This window comes from Capra hircus, chromosome 18 (genome assembly GCF_001704415.2).
Source record: "Capra hircus breed San Clemente chromosome 18, ASM170441v1, whole genome shotgun sequence".
Lineage (NCBI taxonomy): Eukaryota > Metazoa > Chordata > Mammalia > Artiodactyla > Bovidae > Capra > Capra hircus.
Genome location: NC_030825.1, coordinates 51,901,155 through 51,922,559, shown reverse-complemented (window position 1 = coordinate 51,922,559; position 21,405 = coordinate 51,901,155). Strand labels below are relative to the sequence as shown.

At 54.8% G+C, this 21,405-nt stretch overlaps 1 protein-coding gene across 1 annotated transcript; it reads right to left on the bottom strand.

The window, feature by feature from the left end:
- Positions 1,985-9,617, bottom strand: ERF (ETS2 repressor factor). Its single transcript, XM_018062491.1, has 4 exons — positions 9,434-9,617; positions 4,768-5,002; positions 4,263-4,378; positions 1,985-4,144 (listed from the first exon to the last, which is right to left on the bottom strand). Exons 1-4 carry the CDS (start codon positions 9,453-9,455, stop codon positions 2,859-2,861), a joined length of 1,659 nt encoding a protein of 552 aa, XP_017917980.1. The 5' UTR covers positions 9,456-9,617; the 3' UTR covers positions 1,985-2,858.

The following is a 21,405-nucleotide window of genomic DNA, read 5'->3' as shown; positions in this document are numbered from 1 at the left end:
GAGGATATGGGGGTCCGTGGGAGTCGGAGGGAGTCAGTCTGAAGGAATCTTATCCGAATGTCTGTACGAGATGAGAACGTTTGTTGAGGGGTGCTAGAGCGGTTTGTAAGTGGCTACGAGGGACCTCTGGGTGTCTAGAGATGCTCAGAGGTGTGAAGAGGTAAAATGGCCTTCCTGGAGAGGAGTGAAGTTAGAAAGGACTTGAGGTGTCTGTAAAAGGTCTGTGGGAGACTGTGAGAAACTGATGGTGACTGAGGGTATTTCTGAGGGACCTGAAGAAGTGAGGGATGGTTGAGAAGCCTAAGAAAGGAATTTCTGGGGACTGAGGGAGTGCTGGGGATTATAGGTAAGGAGAGGGTCTCTGACAATATGAATTAATTGATGGAAGTGTCTTGAGATCTATAAAGAGCTTTTACTTGGTATCAGAGATCCTGAAAGATGTGGAAGGGAGCAAGGGTATGACCTTGCAGAAAATGAATAGATTTAGATGGGCCACTTTAAAGATGAGAGGAGCTGCTGGAGTTTTCAAGACCAGAGGCCACCTGTGACATCCCACTCAGCCAGAATTTGGGGAAAGAAATCTGGCTGCGCTGTGATCTGATCTGGAGAGGGGTTCTGGAGCTGAGCGCCTTTGACTCCATGGTAGATCCGGTTTAGAGGTGCTCTGAAGGCACTAGAATCAGGTGCTGAGACTACTAGTCAGGGTCCTCCCTCCTACCTCAGTGATGACATCCCCCTCTCTCCATCACACCACCACCAACTTAGCTGCATCTATGTTGCCAGGAGACACGCCTCATCCCTACTTCCAGAAATAGCCCAGTGGCCCCCACCCCAAGGGAGTGACTTACATCACCCAGGAGAGGGAGCAGTTGCCTGCAGGCCTCCACGGGAGCCTCACAGTACCCCAGCCCTGGATCCTTTCTTCACTGCCAACAGGCATCATCAGGGACCACCCACCCGGGGCTGGCTTGAAATGAGGATGAAATGAGTGGGTAGGAGTTTCCAGTTCCTTCCCCCCTAGTTGCATAGGGTGGGGTTTCATGGTGAAGCCATGCAAGACCAGGGCCCTCAATTCTCTTAGCAGCTGTGTGGCCTTTGGAAAATTCCTTTCCCTCTCTGGGCCTCAGGCACCTCACCTGCACTGGATGGGTTGTGCTGTCTCAAAGCACCTCCAGCTTGGATACCTCCTCCTGACTCTTTCATTTCTGATTCAAGCTCTCCAACTTGGGCTTCTGGCTTTATGACCTCTCCTCTCAGATCTTAGGAACTTGAGATCCTGGTCTAGAATCAACCATCCTGGCTTTAGAATTAAGTTGTTGAAAGAACATGTATTTCAGAGACAGACTTCATTAAAGTCCCAGCTGGGCTTAAGGCCTTAGGCAAGTCATTTAAGTGAGCCGCTAGCTCCCACCTTGGAGATAAAGAACTCCAGCTCCTAAGTACCTGGCACACAGTACGTGAACAGCAACTGCAATTAAGCCAGTCTCTTCTTAATTTACTAGTGGAGTGCTCCCATGGGTTGATGGGAAGATCACTAAAGTGCCTTGAAAGATCTACATTGCAAGACACTGCCAGCCTGTCACCAAAGGACTACCAGATGAACTCATAAGCACCTCTAAGAGTTAATATGTGAGAGGACACCAAAGGCAGTGCAGAAGGAGCGCCAGGCCTTCACCAGAGCCTGGAGGAATGAACAGTACTTCACAGAGAAGAGAGGCATTTCAGGCAGAAGAACAAGGGCCATGGCCTGGCACTGAAGAGCCGAAAAGTGCTCCCAGGAAGAATGGATCCCCAGAGGAGGGCCAGAGAATGCCCAAGACCTTCACCACCAGGCCCAGAGGTTTAGTGCCCCCCAAGGTCAGTTCATTTTCCAGGCCTGGACTTGACCCATTCAGATGGGCTTAGGCCCTCTGGCCATGGATCCACTCAGGGCCAAGGATGTGGCCCTGAGGTGGCTGCGTGCAACACTCAGATCACTGCGTCCAAAGGTCCAAAGTTTTTATTGTTTTGAATACATTCTCCAGCAGCCCCCAACTTCCCTCCCCACCCACCCTCCATCCCCAATACAGAATAAGGCTTGACCACAGACCCCCACCCCAGGGGCTCCAGCTGGGAGGCAGAGGGGGCTTCCAGTTTGGTTTCAGGGCACCCCTTTCCCCACCCGCCTGCCTATGGGGCAAGTCCTAGGAGCAGCTCGGGGGTGAAGGGGTTGGACTGGCACTGGGGTGGGGACCAGGAGAGGGATAGCAGGCACTTGTAGAGATTTGTGGCCTATGGGCGGCACCCCTCACCCTCCTCCGCCCCCAACCCCCCCCCAACACGGAATTTTTGGTTCATCATAAAATGTCCCTCCCTCCTCTGCTGCAACCCTGTGGGGCTATGAGAAACCCAGGCACTCACGGCCCCTGGAGGGGCGGGGAAGGCAGGACTGGGGCTGAGGACAGCCGGGGACAGGGAGAGAGGTACCAGAGGCAGAGGACAGGGAGGGAGAGAGGCTTTACTTCCTAAACGATTGTGATAAAAAAGTTCCTGGGCTTTGAGGCTGGAGCCTCAGTTCAAATATAAATTCCCCAGAATGGAGGTGGCCCCCTTAACTCCCCCCTCCCTCCCACCCCCACCACTTTGCCCGGAGCTTAGAAACCCACAGGGAAAGGGGATGGCCCCCCACCCTGGGCACCCACCCACCCTCACCATTAAAAAAAAAAAAAATTAAAAGTTTTATACAAAACATGGGGGACGGGAAAGAGGAAGAGGCAGAGCGAGCCTAAAAAGCTGCCCTCACCTCCAGGTAATGGGGGGGTTAAGGCAGCAAAAGAGGCAAGGGGGTGGGGGGAATGGGGGTCCCCTGCCCACAGCCCTCAGGAATCTCGATGCTCCAGAGAGAGCTGGGCTGTAGCGTGCTGGAGGTCAGAACTCACCCGCCTTGGGGTGAGGGGCCCCCCAACCTCCCCAGGCCCCTCCCCACGCACCTTCTTGTCCTCACCCTCATCCTCAAGGCCCCCAGCGGGGCCCCCACCCCCTTCGAGGCGACAGTCTTCACTCCAGCGGCGTTTAAAGCGCAGCTTGAGAGGCATGCACTGGGCAACCCCGGGCACCTCGCCCGGGTCGGGCTTTGGGGGTGCCGGCGGCACACGAGGCGTCTTGAACACCTCCCCATCTTCTTCGTCCTCGTCGCTGATGTCAGTCACCTCCACCTCCTCCGACTCGCCTTCGGAGATCGGTTCCACCTTGATCTGCGGTGGCGGCGGCGGCGGTGGCGGGGCCAGCACCCCGCCACCCTCGGCCAACCCGCCTGCACCGCCAAGGGCCAGGCCGCCACCCTTATCAGCGCCCGCCGGGGCCTTCTCCCCAGCAGCCCGCTGCCGGCGTCCCAGTGGGGGCGGCTGGAGCTTAAACTTGAATGGAGAGGAGGAAGAGGAGGACGAGGCCGAGGAGGGGACCGGTGGGGTCTCGGGGGCCATGGGTGGCAGCGGGCACTTGTCGGGGCGCTGGGGCTGTGGCACCACCAGCCCGGGGTAGTGCAGGAAGGCGCGGGGGCTGAGGTGGTAGTTGTAGACGCTTTGGGTGTGGGCCTGCAGGTACCGTTTCATGTCCTCGGGGCTGAAGGAGAAGTGGGAGCCTCCCCCCGAGCCACTGGGGCCCCCGCCACCACCGGGGTACATGGGGCTCAGCGTGGGGGATGGGGTGTAGGCCAGGTGGGTCGGGGTCATGGGCAGAGCTGGGGAGAGCTGCGGGGGCAGCAGGGAGCCAGGCCCGGCTAGAGGCGACACGGGGAAAGGGCTGAGGGGCTCAGGGCCACCCCGGGGCCGGGGGTAGACACGGAATACACCAGGGTCATGGGGCAGGCGGGCCAGTGGGGGCCCACGAAAAGCACCCAGCTCCGGGGGGCCGGGCGGTCGGGCCCGGGGGTCCTCTCCCAGGGGCTCTTCGAGCTCTGACGTGCCATCACTACAGTCACTGACCGAGCCCCGGCCCAGGCGCCGGGCCACCACGGCCGAGAAGAGGGATGACGATGACGAAGAGCAGGCCGGCGGTGAGCGGGGGTCCTCGGTGGGAGACAGCACCTCGGAGGGCGTCGACGGAGGAAAGCGGAAGTGGCTGCCGCCTGTCGGCACTGGCGGGGCGCTCTGGGGCACCGCACCCCCTGACGGGAGAGGGAAGACGTGATGTCAAGCCCCTCCCCAACCCGCTCCGCCTCGCCTGGACATTCGGGTAGACCCTGCTCTCCCTCTAAGGCCGTACCCACCAGCCCTGGGACTCACCAGCCAAGCCCACGTCGATGAAAGGGTAATTAACCAGCACCAGTTTGTTGAAGTTGAACTTGTAGGTGAACCGTTTCCCCTTGGTCTTGTGCAGAATGCGTTTGTTGTAGTAATAGCTGGGGGTGCAGAAACACCGTTCACCAGAGGGTCAGTCACAGGGGACCCGAATCTAGAACCCAAACCTTGACCTGTATTAGTGCTGCTTGCAAAGGGTGACTGAGAAACGTGAGCCACATCGGAGGAATCAAGGTCCAGAGGGTGGGGACCAGTTCTCCCCTTAGTTCTGGGGCCAGACTACAGGCCACATCCATGACCACGTTCTCGCTTTGGTGTGACACGTGGGCTCAGAGGGGTTAGAACTTGGCCCGAGGTCACACAGCTACCATGTGGCACAGCCAGAAGTCAAACCCAGTGCCTACCCCCATGGGCCAGGGGGCTCCCAACTGGTGTGTTGGGGGGGGGGGGGTGCTGTCCACGTGTGCCCCAGGGCCTCTGCCCTCCTCACCGCAGAGCCCGGCTCAGCTTGTCATAGTTCATCTGGGGCTTGCACTTGCGGACCCCCCAGAGCCGAGCCACCTCGTCGGGGTCCTTGATGACGAACTCCCCGTAGTCCCCCTGCCAGGCGATGACGCCCTGGTATTCCTCCTTCCGCAGCAGCTCCAGGATAAAGTGCCACAGCTGGATCTGCCTGGAGCCAGGGGACGACTCCGGCTTGTAGGCCCAGTCCGGGAAGGCAAAGCCTGGGGACAGGAGGCAGGAGAGCAGCCCCGGGTCAGGGTGCCGAGTCTGGGCCCTGGGGCCCATCCCAGGGTCCACCTCCTATCCCCGCCCTTACCGTGGGGAAACCTGTCTCCCCTCTGCCAAGCCAAGACCTGGTTAGAGGGAGACAGTGCGTGTCTGTGTGTGTGAGGGGGGCTAGACAGGAGCTGGGGGGAGGGGAAGCTGGAGCCTGCTCCAGCGACACCGGGAGAAACAGGAAACCGTCGGCGGCGGGTCCCGGGGCCAGTGCCAGGGGGCCAGGCACCAGGCCAGGCCGGCGGGCAGGGCTGCCAGTGGGGGAGGGGCAGGAAGGGGCACACGTGGCCAGGCGGGCTGGGGCTAGTCACCCCCAGCCCACCCTCACTCCCATTCAGGGTCAGTCATTACCACGCCCCTGCCCCCCCAACCTCCTCTGTTCCCCTCCTAGGGGAACTGTCTCCCTCCCAAGACCTACCGGAGCCCTTACTCCCACCCTAGGCCCCCAAGAGGAGAAGGTTTTTTTTTTTTTTCTTAAAAGGACCAGGAGGGGTGCGGTGGCTGGTTGACGATGAGGTCAGCGCTTGCACACACAGAGGCTTCTGTCTTCCCTGGAGAGTGAAACCCAGACTGTCTGAGAGAGTGCCCCCCCATCAAGCTGGGGACCCTCTGTGCTGCACTGCCCTACCCAGACCCAGGCACATGGACCCAACCTGGCTGGAGGGCCTCAACACTGAACAGGCATCGCTCGCTGCAACCCATTCCCCCTTCTGCCTTCTCATCTTCAGCTTTTTCCCTGCCCACCTACCTACCCGCCCCCAGCATTAACCTTGGGTAGAGGTTGGTGGTGGGCTGGTATGTCCCTAGAGGGGATGGGCAGCCTGAGTGGGGGGAGTTGGGGGGGCTGCGGTTGTTGTCATTTCCCAAACCCCCGGGTAATCAGGGGCCATCAATAATTCAGCACAAGGCAGCCGGTAATGGAGGGGTGGGAGGAGGGAAAAGGGAGGAAGAGAAGGGGGGAGGCAGGACAGGAACCCTGGTGCCACTAGAGGGAGAAGGCCAAGGTGGACAGCTAAGGATGGGCGGGTCCCCAAGTCCCAGTCAGGCTGCAAGGGCCAGCCTTCTTCCATGGCCCTGGCTCAAACCCCAGCTGAAGACGGCACCACCCCAACCTGAGGCAACATGGAATCTCCCTGAAAGCCCCCACCCAAGTCTGGAATCCAACAGGGGAGCCTTCCCGATGGGGACGCTGGAGATCAGCAGCTCCTGGTCCCAAAGGGACCACTCCCTCTAAATCAGAGCTGACTCTAAACCCTGACCCCTGGCCTTGGGCAGACCGGGATGGCCAGCATTCCCCACCTGGTCCCTGCCCCATTCAGAAATCCCAGCCTCCAGTCAGTCCCTCAGGGCTCCAGGGATATGACCACATGACCTCAGCTGGTCACAGACCCAGGGTCCTGTACCAGCAGTTCCTGCTCCATTCACAAGTGACAGCCCCTGACAGCACCTTCCACGGACCCCAACATCCACAGCCCCATCCCTCTCTTGGGAATCCAGGTGTTCACCCCTTGATCCTCACCCTGCTAGAGAACCAGGTCCAACAGTCTTGTTCAGGGCCCAGAGGCTCTTGGGAACCCAAGAGACCGCCTGCTTCATGTACCCGCCAACCTTCTCCAAAAAACTCCTGTCTCCCTTCATGGCACCAAGCTTCACGCCCCCGCCCCCACCCCCAACAAGCCCCAATCTGGCTCTTGGACTCGAGGCGGGGGCCGAAGCCCCTGAGACATCAGTCTAGGGTTGGGAGGGTGTACTGATTTCCACCCTCCCCCCAAAATTAAAGCCACCCTTCCCAGCCCACCCGCCCCAGCCTCCTTGTCCCGGTAACCAGGCAACGTGTGTGCAGCGACAGTCCTGGGAGCGGGGGAGCAGGAGGCTAAAAATAAACTTTGCAGAAGAGAAGGAGTGAGAGAGACTACATGCAACACAAAGGGAACTCAGAAGGGAGGTGGGGGCTCTGGAAAGGCCTCAGGCTGCATTCTGGGGGTTGACCCAGGCCCCCTTAGTTAAGCCCCCTCCCTGAACAACCTCACCCCAGGGCCAGGACCCTGGCTCCCACTCATGGCAGGGACCCTCCGCATTCCCAGGCCAACCCCAAAGCCAGCTTTCCTCATCGGACACGGCATACATGAGGGCCTGTTCCCAGCTTTGGGGGGAGAAGGAAGATGGGGGGTGACGTCAGGGTGTCTCAATGGGGCTCTGTTCCCCAGGCTTTGGAGCCAGGAGCCAGGCACGGGCAAGGGGAGCATGTGTGAGTGTGTGTTGTGTATGAGTCCACGTGCTTAAAACAGGGAACCACCCGGCCTACACCATCCCCGGCCTGGGGATGCAGGACCTCTGGAGCACGGGGCGGGGGTGGGGGGGGGGGGGACAGTGAGGCAGAGACAGAGCAGCTGACAGAAGAACTGAGGACATTGCCAGACAGGGTGGAGAGGAGGCAGCAGACAGGAAGGGCTGGGATGGCGGGGTCCCAGAAGACACACCTGGATCCCACACAGGCGGGGTAGGGAATCTCCCAGACAGACTGTGGAAACCTGGGGGTGGGGGGGCGGGCGCGGGTTGCAGAATTCTCGGGCACCCCTCAAATTCACCTTAACTGCCCAAACTTTTTTCAAAAGGACTATGGGGGTCGGAAGGGAGGAGCAGTGGTAGAGGAAGAACACGCCGGCCTCCTGGGGGGCCCCACCACCTCCCCCACTCCAGGCAGCCCTCGGTGGCGCCAGGGCCGGGAAGAAAACAGGAAGTGGGAAACAGCCGCGGCAGAGGAGAGTGGGGCCGGGATAGAGGATCGGATGGAGGGGCGCGCAGCGGCCAGCCAGGAGGCAGATGGACCCATGGACCCATCGGGAGGCCAGAAGAGGCTCCCGCCCCTTCCCCCAGCCAGAGAACCCACACACGGCGCGGCCCCAAGACTGGGATGGGGGAGCGGCCCAGCCGGTCCCACCAGGCGAAGGCCCATAGCAGGGAGCGAAGACGAGGCGGGGTTGTCTAGGTCCCTCGACCCCCTCCTCCGGCGAAGGGAGGCTCCGGCTGCCCCCGAGGCCCAGCGGCCCTGGAGCCTTTAGGAGCCAGAGAGTATGCGGGACGCACGTGACTGACCCTACTGCACTCCGAGCCCCTGCCCATACCCAGCCCCCTCCTCGGCCCCCAATCCCCAGGCGCCCGAGCCCGGCTCGGAGCCCTTTAAGAGCCGCCCCCACCCGCCCAGCGAGGGGGGGCGGGGTGGGTGGGCCGGTCGGGGCACACACCCGCACACAGGAGCCGTAGCCGCGGCCGCCGCCGGGGGAAGGAAACAAGTTTGAACAGCGGCGCCCGGCCCCCTTCCCCCTCCCCCGTCCCCGCCCCGGGCCGGATTCCGACGGGGTAGACGGGCAGGGGGCGGCTGGGACCCCTCCCCCAGCGCGCCCGGGCGCAAAGTCCAGCCTGGGAGAGCCCGGGGGCGGCGGGGGAGGGGAAGGGGGAAAGTCCGAGTGGGAGGGGGGGTTAATCCTGCTGCCCCCCGCCCGCCGACCGAGGGGGGGGAGGGGAACCTTGGTCCCTTAAGGAGGAGCAAGTTGGCGGGGAAGAGGGGGGCGGAGGGAAGAGACGGCCGGTTGAAAGAGAAGAGCTGGATGAGGGAGGGGGAACGAGGGGGGGAGAGCCTCCGCGTCCCCCCCACCTTCCCCACCCTCCTCAACCCCAGGTCCCCGGCGGCGAGGGAGGAGGGTTCCCAGGTCTCTCCGGAGCGACCTTAAAGCCGCGCGTTCTAAGGTCGGAAACAAAAAGTTCCTTTTTCGAACGTTCGGGCTGCGCTTTGGAACTTTGCGACTCGGCGCGGGCGGGGGAGCGAGGAGCCGGCGGAGACGGGCGGGGGAGGGGCGGCGCAGCCCGGACCCCGAGTCCCGGGCTCCCCACTCACGCCCTCCTCCTAGAGGCCATCCCGTATCCCCCTCTAAGCCGGTGCGGGGCACGCATCGCGGTGAAGGTCACGGGCCGGACCGTGCAGCGCGGAACCGGGAATAGCGGGCCCTGTGGACAGCGCCCCCCCACACACACCCCGCACACGTCCCGGCCCCCGGAGTGCAACGTGACAGAGCGGCTGGGAGGAACCCAGCCACCCCCGTGATCCCGGGTGTCAGGGAGAGCCCAGGTTTTGGGGTCCAGGCAAGGAAAGAACCAGGACTCGCAGCACCCAACCACTGCGCCCAGAACCAGGAATTGGGGGCCCGGTGCACACCCCCGCTCGCACCGCAAGAAGCAACAGGTCTCGAGTGCTTGGGGGGTCCCCCGCAACTGGGGAACACTCGGGCTCCCCCAGAACCCTTCAGCCCCCCCAAAGTTTCTCCGCCTGGTTTCCCGGGGCAACAAGTCTCCCCCACACGTGCTGCCCCCGCCCCCACCTGTGTCCGCCGGGGTCTTCATGCTGGGGGGCCCGGGGCTAGGCGCCCCGACTCCGGGCCGCAGCTCCCAGCGCCCGCGCTGCCCCGTCCCGTCCCGAGCACGTCGGGCCGCCCTCGCCGATTCACCCGGCCTCGCCTCTCAGAGCCTCTCCCCTCCCCGCCGCCGCCTCCCGGGTTAATATCGCACTCCGGGGCCGGGACGCCCACGCCCCCCGGCCGGCGACGTCACCGCCGCGTCGCCATGGAGACACTGTGCCCGCCCCCTCCCAGCGCACTCACACAGACACACACAGGCACACATACATACACACGCGCGCGCACACGCACACACACACACACACACACACACACATACACATACACACTCGCCGGCGCGCTGCCACTGAGGACCGGCCGGCGCTAGGCTTAAAGGGGCCGCGCGACGGGGGAGGAGAGAAGGAGAGGCTGGGATAGGATGGGGTCCTGGGGGTCATGACCTTTCTCTGAGGCTCCAAGTCTGAAGATAACTTTAAGTCCTCAGGATCCACGACTTGCCGCCCCTCCTCCTCCTCTCCTGCCCACTGCGGGGTCCACATTTTCTTTGGAAGCCTGTAAGAAGGGTTGGGGGATACCTTATGATGAGTGTCAGAAACTTTTGTGAGGACTATGGACCTTTTCGGAAGAGGCAGAACTTTCTCTGCAGGAGGCCGGGGGGAGGGGCGGGGGGGGGCGTCGGGTCAAGACCTCGGAGGATGATCCAGACCACATTTCCCAGGCTGGCCTTACCATGCGCACCCCCTCCAACCCTGAGCCTGACTGGGGGCAGCTGTCCAGGGGTGGGGTGGAATGGGTGGGAAGCATTTCCCAGTGTCGGAAATGGGGAGGCGGCTGCCTCCTCCGCTCCTCCAGGGATAGGGTCTTGGCCTTCCAGATAGCCCCAGTCCCATCTGGGGAGGAAGTGACCAGAGAGAAAGCACGCGAGAGCCGCCCCCCCATCTGCGACTGCAGCTGTCTTGGGAACACGGCTGGCGCCGGAGGTACCCCCACTTCCACCTCCAGGGCAGGAGGGTTCCGGGGGTGGAGCCAGGATGCGAGGGGGTGACCAAAGTCTGAACAAATGTGCTCCCCAGGGACACTAAGGGGTCGCCAGGAGAGAGGAAGGCAGGGCTTAAGGATGAAGGCCAGTGCGTAGGGATGTGTTAAGTCTGTTCTCTGCAGCTGGGAGGAATGGATGGAGCCTGAGGCTTCGGGAAACAGGAAATCAGCAATGATCAGATGGCCAACAGTAGAGGGCAAATAGCAGTTATATTCACAGGCTGATCCTGGAAACAATCTCAGAAAAGACTCTGAGGTACCAAAAAAGAGGAAAGGGGGTTGGGGAGGAGATGCTCAGAGAGAGTGAAACCAAGGTAGGGAGAAGTGAATAGAGAGGAAAGGCCTGAAGGGTTAGGTTCTGGGTGCTTAGGGCTTCAAGCCCACCCTCCTTTGGTGGGTTCCTAGAGGCCTTAGGGCAGTCCCTAAGCAGTGCCTCAGAAGAAGTCTCAGGCCTCTTCCTGGGGAGACCAGGGCCTCCCAGGAAGCATCACCCCCTTGGGGAATTATGTAACCTTGCCTACGGACAGTGCAGCTCCCCCACGGATATTGTAACCCTCTGGGAGCAGTGTGGTCCAGCAATAATAACCATCATCATTGTTATCATAACAGCTCCCGAATTGCTAACGCTCATGATGTGCCAGGCGCTGGGCCAAGCATTGTCGGGACGTCTTCTCATTGAAGCCTCACAAAACCCCAAAGAAGGGAATTCCTATTGTTAGCCCCATTTACAGATTAATGAAGCAAGGCTCAGAAACTGTCAGAGCCAGGATTCAAATCCAGTCTATCCAATTCAAAATCACCACCCTTAACCAGTATAGTTTATTATGTCTTTTACTGCCCCACCCCTCAGAAAAAGATGATGCCAAGTTTAAAAGATAATAGATCCAAACTATAGCCTCAGAGACCTCTATACTCCCACCAGAAGACGGAGACCAGGGTGGCAACCCAAACTGCTATTTCCTGTATGTGAGAGAGATTGTATAGAGCAAGTGAATTGATCTTTTTAAGCCTCAGCTTCATCATCTGTAAAATGGGGGTATTAATGATTAGGTTATTATGAGAAATCAGAGATTTGAGATAAGTAGGCAATAAATACTGGTGATAATTAGCAGAAGTGAGCAGCATAACCTGTAGACAATGTAAGCCTAGAGATTCCGACTGTAGGCAGCAAACTCAAAGCATGGACAGTGAAATTGCCTGTTAATGGCAGAATTCTACCCTGACTCAGCTGGATAATTCAATCCCACAGTTTCTGTGAAACACAGTCATGGATGGTGGGCGTGCCTCAGGGGAGACTTTCAACCATCCACAGAGAATGGGAACCGCTGATGAAAATGACATGTCCACAGATATTATAACGCGACTGCACCATGGAAGTGTGGACTGTGTTGGATAGTTCAGTTGCCTTGTGAACACTGGAAACCACCCCCAGGAATGGTGAACCCCACAATTACTGTGTGAAACACCCAGAGGTTGTGAACTTGTGATGAGAACTCTCACCACTGGTCAATCCTTGAAGACATACTATGCAACCAAGACCGTGTGAACTCCAGTGGACAAGGATCCAACCCCTCCCCCGACTCTCCCCAGAAAGCCTTCACAAATGCCCCTGAGGCTGGTAAAAAGCACAGCCTCTCCCAGACCTCAGAGGTGCCCGGGATGAACAGGGTAACGCTCCGTGGAGAAAACACCTCTGTCTGGACAGTGAGGAGACACCCCACTCCCGTGGACCTAGTAGTTCTCATTCCAGTTTACTGTCCTGACGCAGATAAAACAGTTATCCTGTTGTTGTCAGGCAAAGGCATGGACAGAACCTACAGAACCTACCCCTACAGAAGTCACAACCCTTCACAGAGTCACGCCTGGAAAGGAGACCGTGTGGATGATAAAAATCATAATCATCGCCCACCCATCGCCCCTATGAACAGTGACGAACCACCACTACTCTGTGAACATTGCCATTCGCTTAGAAATAGCGGGCCCCACCCACACTGTTTAGAGCAGCGGTCCCCAACCTTTTTGGCACCAGGGACAGGTTTCATGAAAGACAATTTTTTCCATGGATGGGGGAGAGGGGGATGGTTTCGGAATGATTAAAGCGTATTACATTTATTGGGCACTTTTTTCTGTGATTATTACATCAGCTTCTAGATCATCAGGCGTTAGACGGATCCCAGAGGTAGGAGACCCCTGATTTAGAGAGTGAAGCCACCTAAACTGTGTAACCATTGCCAGACAGAAAATGTAACCCCATTAGATTATCACCCTTGCTGGTCTCTCTGATTTGAAATGCTGAAGGACTTGAGGACTCAGTCCTAGGTCCTCTTCTCTTCTCCATCTACACACATTCCTTTGACAATCTCCACCAGGCCCATGGTTTTATACACCATATACTATGCTGATTACACCCAAATTTCTGTCTCCATCTCAGGACTCTACCCCAAACTCCAATCTCACACATTGAACCACCTCATCGGTATCTCCATTTAGATTTCTCAAGTTTTCCAAGTAAAAAGATCTCTTAGAGCACTCCCACAGAGAAGGCAATGGCACCCCACTCCAGTACTCTTGGCTGGAAAAGCCCATGGACGGAGGAACCTGGTGGGCTGCAGTCCATGGATTGCTAAGAGTTGTACCTGACCGAGCGACTTCACTTTCAGGTTTCACTTTCATGCATTGGAGAAGGAAATGGCAACCCACTCCAGTGTTCTTGCCTGGAGAATCCCAGGGACGGGGGAGCCTGGTGGGCTGCCGTCTATGGGGTCGCACAGAGTCAGACGCGACTGAAGCGACTTAGCAGTAGCAGCAGAGCACCCCCAAAGTGACCTCACCCCCAATCTTCCCCATCTCTGGAAATTGCAGCACCATTTTCCTGGTTGCACAGGTAGAATACCTCGGAGTCATCCTTGACTCCTCTTCTCTGACATCCAGTCTGAAGGGAACTCCTCCCATCAGGTCTTCCTTCAGCTTTTTCAGACTCAATCACCCTCCCCCCACACACATCCCCCACCATCCCCCTGGTCTGGTGACTCCTCACTGGTCTCCTTGCTGCCTCGTCCCCATAGTCTGTGCTCCACTGGCAGGTAGAAGTGCTCCAGTCAACCAAATGACATCCCTTTACCGCCCCAAACCCTCCATCAGCCCCTCCACTCCCTGGGAGGCTTTAACAACTTCTTGCCTGCAATGCCCTTTTCCCCTCCTGACCTCACTTCCCACCTTCCCCACTTCATTTTTCCTCCAAGTGAGCTCCAGCCTCTTTGCTATTTCTTGAATTTGCCAGGCATATTCCTCCCTCGGGGATTTTGCCCCTGCTCTTCTATCTGCTTTGAGGGCTCTTCCACCAGAAGTCTGCATAGTTCTGTCCCTCATTCCCTTCAGGTTTCTACGCCAAAACCACCTTCTCAAGAGTTCCCTGGTGGTCCAGTGTTTAGGACTCTGAGCTTTCACTGCTGAGGGCGAGTCAGGGAACTAAGATCCTGCAACTCGCACAGCATGGCCAAAAATTTTAAAATAAAACTAAAAATATTAAAAAACAAACACCATCTTCCCAGTACTACGCCTGACCACTACATAGATATAGATACGTAACTATCTGTGTGTGTGCACTCAGCTGTGTCCCACTCTGCGACCCCATGGACTGTGGCCCACCAAGCTCCTCTGTCCATGGGATTTTTCCAGGCAAGAACACTGAACTGGGTTGCCACTTCCTACTCCGGAGGATCTTCCTGACCCAGGCATTGAATCTGCACCTCTTGCATCTCCTGCGCTAGCAGACAGATTCTTTACCACTAGCGCCCCCTGGGAAACCCAGATATATACCTATATGTATGTCTATATGCTTTGGCCACACTGTGTGGCATGGAGATCTCAGTTGTCCCACAAGGGATTGCACCCACTCCCCTTGCACTGGAAGCATGGATTCTCAGCCACTAAGCTGCCAGGGAAGTCCCTGACCACTATTATATTGGAGGCCCCTTCCCAGACCCTGTGGGTTCCTTTTATTTTCTTGCTGTACCATCCGGTATGTGAGATCTTATTTCCCCCACCAGGGATCAACACGCACCCCCCTTCACAGGAAACACAAAGTCTTAAGCCAGTGCCTAGACCAAGGTCCATCACAGAGCTGTTGTTCAGTTGCCAAATCATGTCCAGCTCTTTCCGACCTCATAGACTATAGCAGGTCAGGCTCCTCTGTCCTCCACTGTGTCCTGGAGTTTGCTTAAATTCATGTCCATTGAGTCTGTGATGCTGTCTAACCATCTCATCCTCTGTCATCCCCTTCTCCTTTTGCCTTCAATCTTTCCCAGCATCAGAGTCTTTTCGAGCGAGTCAGCTCTTCGCATCAGCTGGCCAAAGTGTTAGAGCTCCAGCTTCAGCATCAGTCCTTCCAATGAATATTCAGAATTGATTTCCTTTAGAATGGACTGGTTTGATCTCCTTGCTGTCCAAGGGACTCTCAAGAGTCTCCTCCAACACCACAATTCAAAAGCATCAAATCTTTGGTGCTCAGCCTTCTTTATGATCCAATTCTCACATGTGTACATGACTATTGGAAAAATCATAGCTTTAACTGTACAGACTTTTGTTGGCAAAGTGATGTCTCTGCTTTTTAATACATTGTCTTGGCTTGTCATAGCTTTCCTTCCAAGGAGTAAGCGTCTGTTAATTTCATGGCTGTGGTTACCGTTAAAGAGCAGGCTGTAGCCATAGATAGCGTAGGCTGTAGTCATAGAGTAGGCTGGTAATATGTACTTGCTGAAGTGAACCGAGTCCAAAAACAGATGGGATAAGGTGACAGTCAGAACCCATACAGAGTGTCTGTGACGGATGTAAAGCACATATACAGTATGACTGTTGCATAGACAGTGTAGAGCCCCAATAAACACTGTAATGCTCAAAAACAGTATGAACTCCAGTTTAAACAGCATGACCCTTGTTAGCCTTGTCCAGATATGCTCACCTTCATAAAGTGATCCGAATTCCATTCGAACAACTCCATCCAAACTTTGTAAACCGGGTGGACCCATATAGCAGGGCAACCTACATAAATGGTATAAACCCCACAGAGACAGTGTAACCCTCATAAACAGTGTGAGCCCCGTACAGATGGTAAGGAAATAAATAAACCAGGTATACTCCGTACAAATGACTTGTTCCCTCTTCAGTATGCACTGCCACAGAGGCAGCATCACCTGCTTAACATGGTGTGAATTCCTCTAGCAGTAGGGTCAGTTCCCACCCCAGGGTAAACCTCACATGTATGGTGCAGGTAAGCATGTAGACAGGGTCACCTCAAGCAGCAGCGGGAGTCTTCATGTGAACAGTGTGGCCGCATAGTATGGCCTCAGGCAGTGTAACCTACCACGTGTCCCCATGTGGAAAATGCCACGGCTCAGGCGAACCACTCTGTGGACAGTGTAGCCTCAACCCTGCTGGCTCAGATGGTAAAGAATGTGCCTGCAATGCAGGAGACCCGGGTTCCATCCCTGGGCCGGGAAGATCCCCTGGAGAAGGGAATGGCTGCCCATTCCAGTATTCTTGCTTCGAAAATCCCAAGGACAGAGGAACCCAGTGGGGAGCCCATGGGGTGGCAAAGAGTCAGACATGACTGAGTGACTAACACACAACCAACAGGTGCAGTAAACACCAGTGTCACTGTCGGGTTTTTAAAACATATTTATGTGTTTGGCTCTGCGGGGTCTTAGTTGTAGCCTGTGGAATCTTTGATCTTCGTTGAAGTATGTGAGATCTTTAGTTGCAGCATGCAGGATCTAGTTCCCCGGCCAGGGACTGAGTATGGTCCCCTGCCCTGGGAGCACCAAATCCTAGCCACTGAACCACCAGGGAAGTCCCGTCACTGTCAGTCTTACCAAGTCATAGATAATGTAACCTTCTCCCACAGACAGGTGGAAACTCCCTATTCCATTCAAACCCTCTGGGCTCAAATAGAGGTGGCCGAATACATCTGGCAAATAAGATATAAGACATATGGATAGAGTGGGGCTTCCACAAAAGCTGTTAAAAGACTCAGTGTCAACCCCCGACACCCCATATCCCTGCTTGGAACTTGGAGCCAATGGCAAGAGCTTCAGCAGGCACTGAGGTAGAAGAACTAAGTGTGACTGAAAAGACAGCAAGGTGATTCCATCTCTTCAGAGGAAAGAGAAAAACACCTCTCTATTTTGTTTAAGCCACTGTTGTTTGGATTTCTATTGCTGGTGTCTGGGCTTAAATCTAACCGATAATAGTTCTTTTCAAAAAATTCAATAAAGTTGAAAGATGATTAACATTTAAAAACCCCTCTGGGCTTTTGTAATTTTCATGTGTGTGCGCATGCGCTCAGTTGCTCAGTCATGTCTGACTCTTTGTGATCCCGATGGACTATAGCCGCCAGGTTCCTCTGTCCATGGGATTCTCCAGGCAAGGATATCGGAATTGCCATTTCCTCTTCCAGGGGATCTTCCCAACTTAGGGATCGAACCCATGTCTCTTGCATCTCCTGCATTGACAGGTGGATTCTTTACACCTGCACCCCCTTGGAAGCCTGTGTAATTTTCATACAACTTCACATATCCTCCCAAGCCTGAAAGTCTTAACTCTCCAGTAAAATTTACCCAACTCCCCTTCAACACAAGGTGTTATGACTTGTGTTGACAGTGTGACTCCCTAAGGTGTGGTGTAACCCATCACCGAGAATAGGCCCCAAATAAAGGCCAAGAAATGATGAATTCTTTAAAAAAATTTTTTTATTTGGCTGCACCAGTCTCAGTTGCAGTACATGGGATCTTTTTTTAGTTGTAGCACGTGGACTCTTTAGGGGCAGGATGCACATGTGGGATCTAGTTCCCAGATCAGGGATTGAACCCTGGGCCCCCTGCATTGGGAGCATGGAGTCTTAGCCACTGAACCAGCAGGGAATTCCTGAAAAGCAGGGACTCCCAGAGTCTAGTGCAGGACAGAGCACATAAAAATCACTGCTCCCATTTACTGAGCACTTATTATACGCAAGGCCCTAGACTCACCATCTCGTTTCATCCTCAGCTCAACCTAATGAGATAGATACTTGAATGATTCCCATTTTTCAGATTAGGAGAGTGAGACTTGAGAGAGGTTCCAGGCCCAAGGCTACACAGCTAAAAATCGCTACAACGGGACCTCAAGCACTACACCATAACGCCTCCTGATGGATTGATAAATGCCCCTCAGATACGCTGCACCCTGGAATTCTTTCAGAAAGCACTACCACAGCACCCCCACAACACACACAAACTCTTACAAAGTTACCAGTAAGGCTGTGACAACATAAACTCTGCAGGTGGTGACAAGTTCCTTCTGAATACTACTACTCACCGCAGTAGTTAATATGTTTAAAATTAATTAATTTATGTTTGGTTGGGCTGGGTCTTCATTGCTGTGCACAGGCTTTCTCCAGTTGCTGTGAGCAGGGGCTACTCTTCCGTGTGAAGTACAGGCTTCTCATTGTGGTGGCTTCTCTTGTGGTGGCAAAGCACAGGTTCTAAGCCCACAGGCTTCAGGAGAGGCAGCACATGGCTCAATAGCTGTGGCACTCCACAGCCTGCAGAATCTCCCAGCAGATGAAATCTTCCCCGACCAGGGATTGATTCCATGTCCCCCGCATTGGCAGGTGGATTCTTAGCCACTGCACCACCAGGGAAGTCTAATACTTGACATTTCTGAGGATTTACCCTCAAAAGACATGAGGAGACAAAAAAATACTTGGCACATCCTTTTTTTAAAAAAATATTTATTTATTTGGCTATATCAGGTTTTAGTTTCAGCTTTGCACATCTTAATTCTTTACATTTTTGTAGCAACCCTATGCCATAGGATTGAAAAAAAAATTATCCTGTAACAGATGTAGCCACTGAGGCACAAGGGATTCATGACTTGCCCAAGGTCATATAGCTGGGAAGAAGCCCAGCTCAGTTCCACCCTGAGCAACCTGGCTAAGCCTGTGTTATCCCACTTCCTGTAGCACCACTTCCCCCAACTCCACATGACAGTGGAATTTTGATGAACTGTGTAACTAAGTTAACGACATTTTATGTAATTCTTCCAGGGACATGTGAAATAGGCCTTGGACTGTGTGAACTGTCACAGACGGGTCTCCTCTATGCATGGTATAACTAGAATAAGCAGTGGGGGGTTCCTCTGTGGACATTAAAAACACACCACATTCAGAGACAATCTTGAACAGACAGTTGATGTTGTTAAGCAGTCGCTGAGTCCTGTCCAACTCTTTGTGACCCCATGGACTGTAGCCCACCAGGCTCCTCCGTCCGTGGAATTTTCCCAGCAAGAATACTGGAGTGGATTGTCATTTCCTTCCTTCTTTCCAGGGGATCTTCCTGACCCAGGGATGGAATGTTTGTCTCCTGCAAGTGGGTTGGCTCTTCACCACTGAGCCACCTGGGAAGCCTGGGCAGGAGAGAACCCCTGCCACTGTAGCATTATGCTCCCTAGGCAGGGTGAATTTCTTTGTGGAGACTGCAGAGCTCATTGAGTCTAATTCTCCCTCATGCCTGATACAGATTGACTGTGGAGCATGAAACACCGTCCCAATCAATGGAAATCCTCCCCTCCCCAACACCACGTAAGCTCCCAATGGGCTATGTAAACTTTGGCCCAATATGCACCTCCCCATGGACAGTATACTTAATCTCTTTCATATCTGTGACAAAGTTAACACAGACAGTGAACATCACTAAGCATGGGGAACTTTCTGTGGCTGCTGTGAACACCTGTGGGACAGCATGAACCATTTTCCAAGGGTCTACCTAAATGTGCTGTGGGAACTCTCTGATGAATATGTTTGTTCAGACCCACCCATACTCAGCTACGCAGATGACACCACCCTTGTGGCAGAAAGTGAAGAAGAACTAAAGAGCCTCTTGAAAGTGAAAAGAGGAGAGTGAAAAAGTTGGCTTAAAGCTCAACATTCAGAAAACTAAGATCATTGCATCTGGTCCCATCACTTCATGGCAAATAGATGGGGAAACAGTGGAAACAATGGCTGACTTTATTTTTCTGGGCTCCAAAATCACTGCAGATGGTGACTGCAGCTATGAAATTAAAAGACGGTTACTCCTTGGAATGAAAGTTATGACCAAGCTAGATAGCATATTAAACAGCAGAGACATTACTTTGTCAACAAAGGTCCATCTACTCAAGGCTATGTTTTTTCCAGTGGTCATGTATGGATATGAGAGTTGGACTATAAAGAAAGTTGAGTGCCGAAGAATTGAAGCTTTTGAACTGTGGTGTTGGAGAAGACTCTTGAGAGTCCCTTGGACTGCAAGGAGATCCAACCAGTCTATCCTAAAGGAGATCAGCCCTGGGTGTTCATTGGAAGGACTAATGTTGAAGCTGAAACTCCAGTACTTTTGGCCACCTGATGTGAAGAGTTGACTCATTTGAAAAGACCCTGATGCTGGGAAAGATTTGAGGGCACGAGGAGAAGGGGACAACAGAGGATGAGATAGTTGAATGGCATCACTGACTCAATGGACATGGGTTTGGGTGGACTCTGGGAGTTGGTGATGGACAAGGCAGCCTGGCATGCTGCGGTTCATGGCGTTGCAAAGAGTCGGACATGACTGAGCAACTGAACTGAGCTAATGTCTACCCTATGGGCATAGTATAAACAGCTCTGTAAAATTTCCCTCAACTCAGGGCCCACTCAATATGGGCCTACTCAGTATGGGCCCACTCAATATGGAAGTGCAAACTCTCTTTTAGAATGATATTAAAATAGCAGTAATAATATGACAGTATAAGGTAGTATAACTCATAACATAATATAGTGTGTTCAGTTGCTAACCTGCCTCTGACTCTTTGCAGCCCCATGGACTGTAGCCCGCCAGGCTCCTCTGTTCATGGGATATTCCAAGAATACTGGAGTGTGTTGCCATTCCCTTCTCCAGGGGATCTTCCTGACCCAGGGACTGAACTCATATCTCCTGCATTGGCAGGCGGACTCTTTACCACTGAGCCACCTGGGAAACCCTGTAATATAATAGCATAAGAAATAGTGTAGGATTCTTTCCCAGTGTGAACTTCTTGCAAACAGTGAAATTTCTGCCACTCTCAAGGGAAATCTGTGGACAGCTGATAATGTGAATTTCATGGATAATGTCAATCTCCTTCATACTCAGTGAATCCCACTGGACAACTGAGATTTCCCTATAGCTCAAAGTGAACTGACCATGTCACAATATACTCTCTCACTTGCAGTGTGAATGTTATAGGCGTACGGCCCTGCAATAGTCTGGGTGCCTTTTCTTCATATCTGGTGCGAACCCCGTATCTGGGCAGCAGGAATCTACTACCAACAGGGCATATCCTTCTCCTCCCAACCCCAGTGTGATCCCTCCCCCCAGCAGGTGTGAACACCTACAAAGTGTAAGCTCTTCACGGAAGGCAGTGATGCTCCATGAAGGGCTGTATTTCCCCATCTCAAGCCTTCCTCTCACCCCACGCCCAGGGGCGCTATCAGAAAACTGAGCCGCCCTAAATGTCAAAGTCTTGGGGAAGGTGGCCTGTCCCCAGGGTCACCAAGCCCCAGGCCACGCGCAAAGACAACTCCGCAGCGCGCGCCACCACACAAGTGCTAGTTCTCTACCCTCCCGATGGCAACAGGGCTTTCCGCGGGGCCGCGCCAGACTTTCTGAGACTGTTGATTGGTTGTAGTCGCGGCCACCCGGCAGCCAATCAAACGGGGGAAAGGTGACATCACTTATGCTCCTTCCCTCCCCCCCACCCAAACTTCCCTACTCCCAGCTACCGGCAGCAACAACCACATGGGGGAGGGGTAAGAGAGTAGAACCCGGTGAGGTCATTGCACCGCCCCGACCGCTGCTGATTGGGTACGGGGCTCG

What these genes read in the sequence shown, in the direction of transcription:
- ERF (XM_018062491.1), bottom strand. Translation starts at nt 9,455, where the DNA reads ATGAAGACCCCGGCGGACACAG. An exon ending in GAAGACCCCGGCGGACACAG is followed by an intron (nt 5,003 to 9,433) that starts GTGGGGGCGGGG and finishes TCCTGTCCCCAG; the next exon opens with GCTTTGCCTTCCCGGACTGG. An exon ending in AAGCTGAGCCGGGCTCTGCG is followed by an intron (nt 4,379 to 4,767) that starts GTGAGGAGGGCA and finishes CTGCACCCCCAG; the next exon opens with CTATTACTACAACAAACGCA.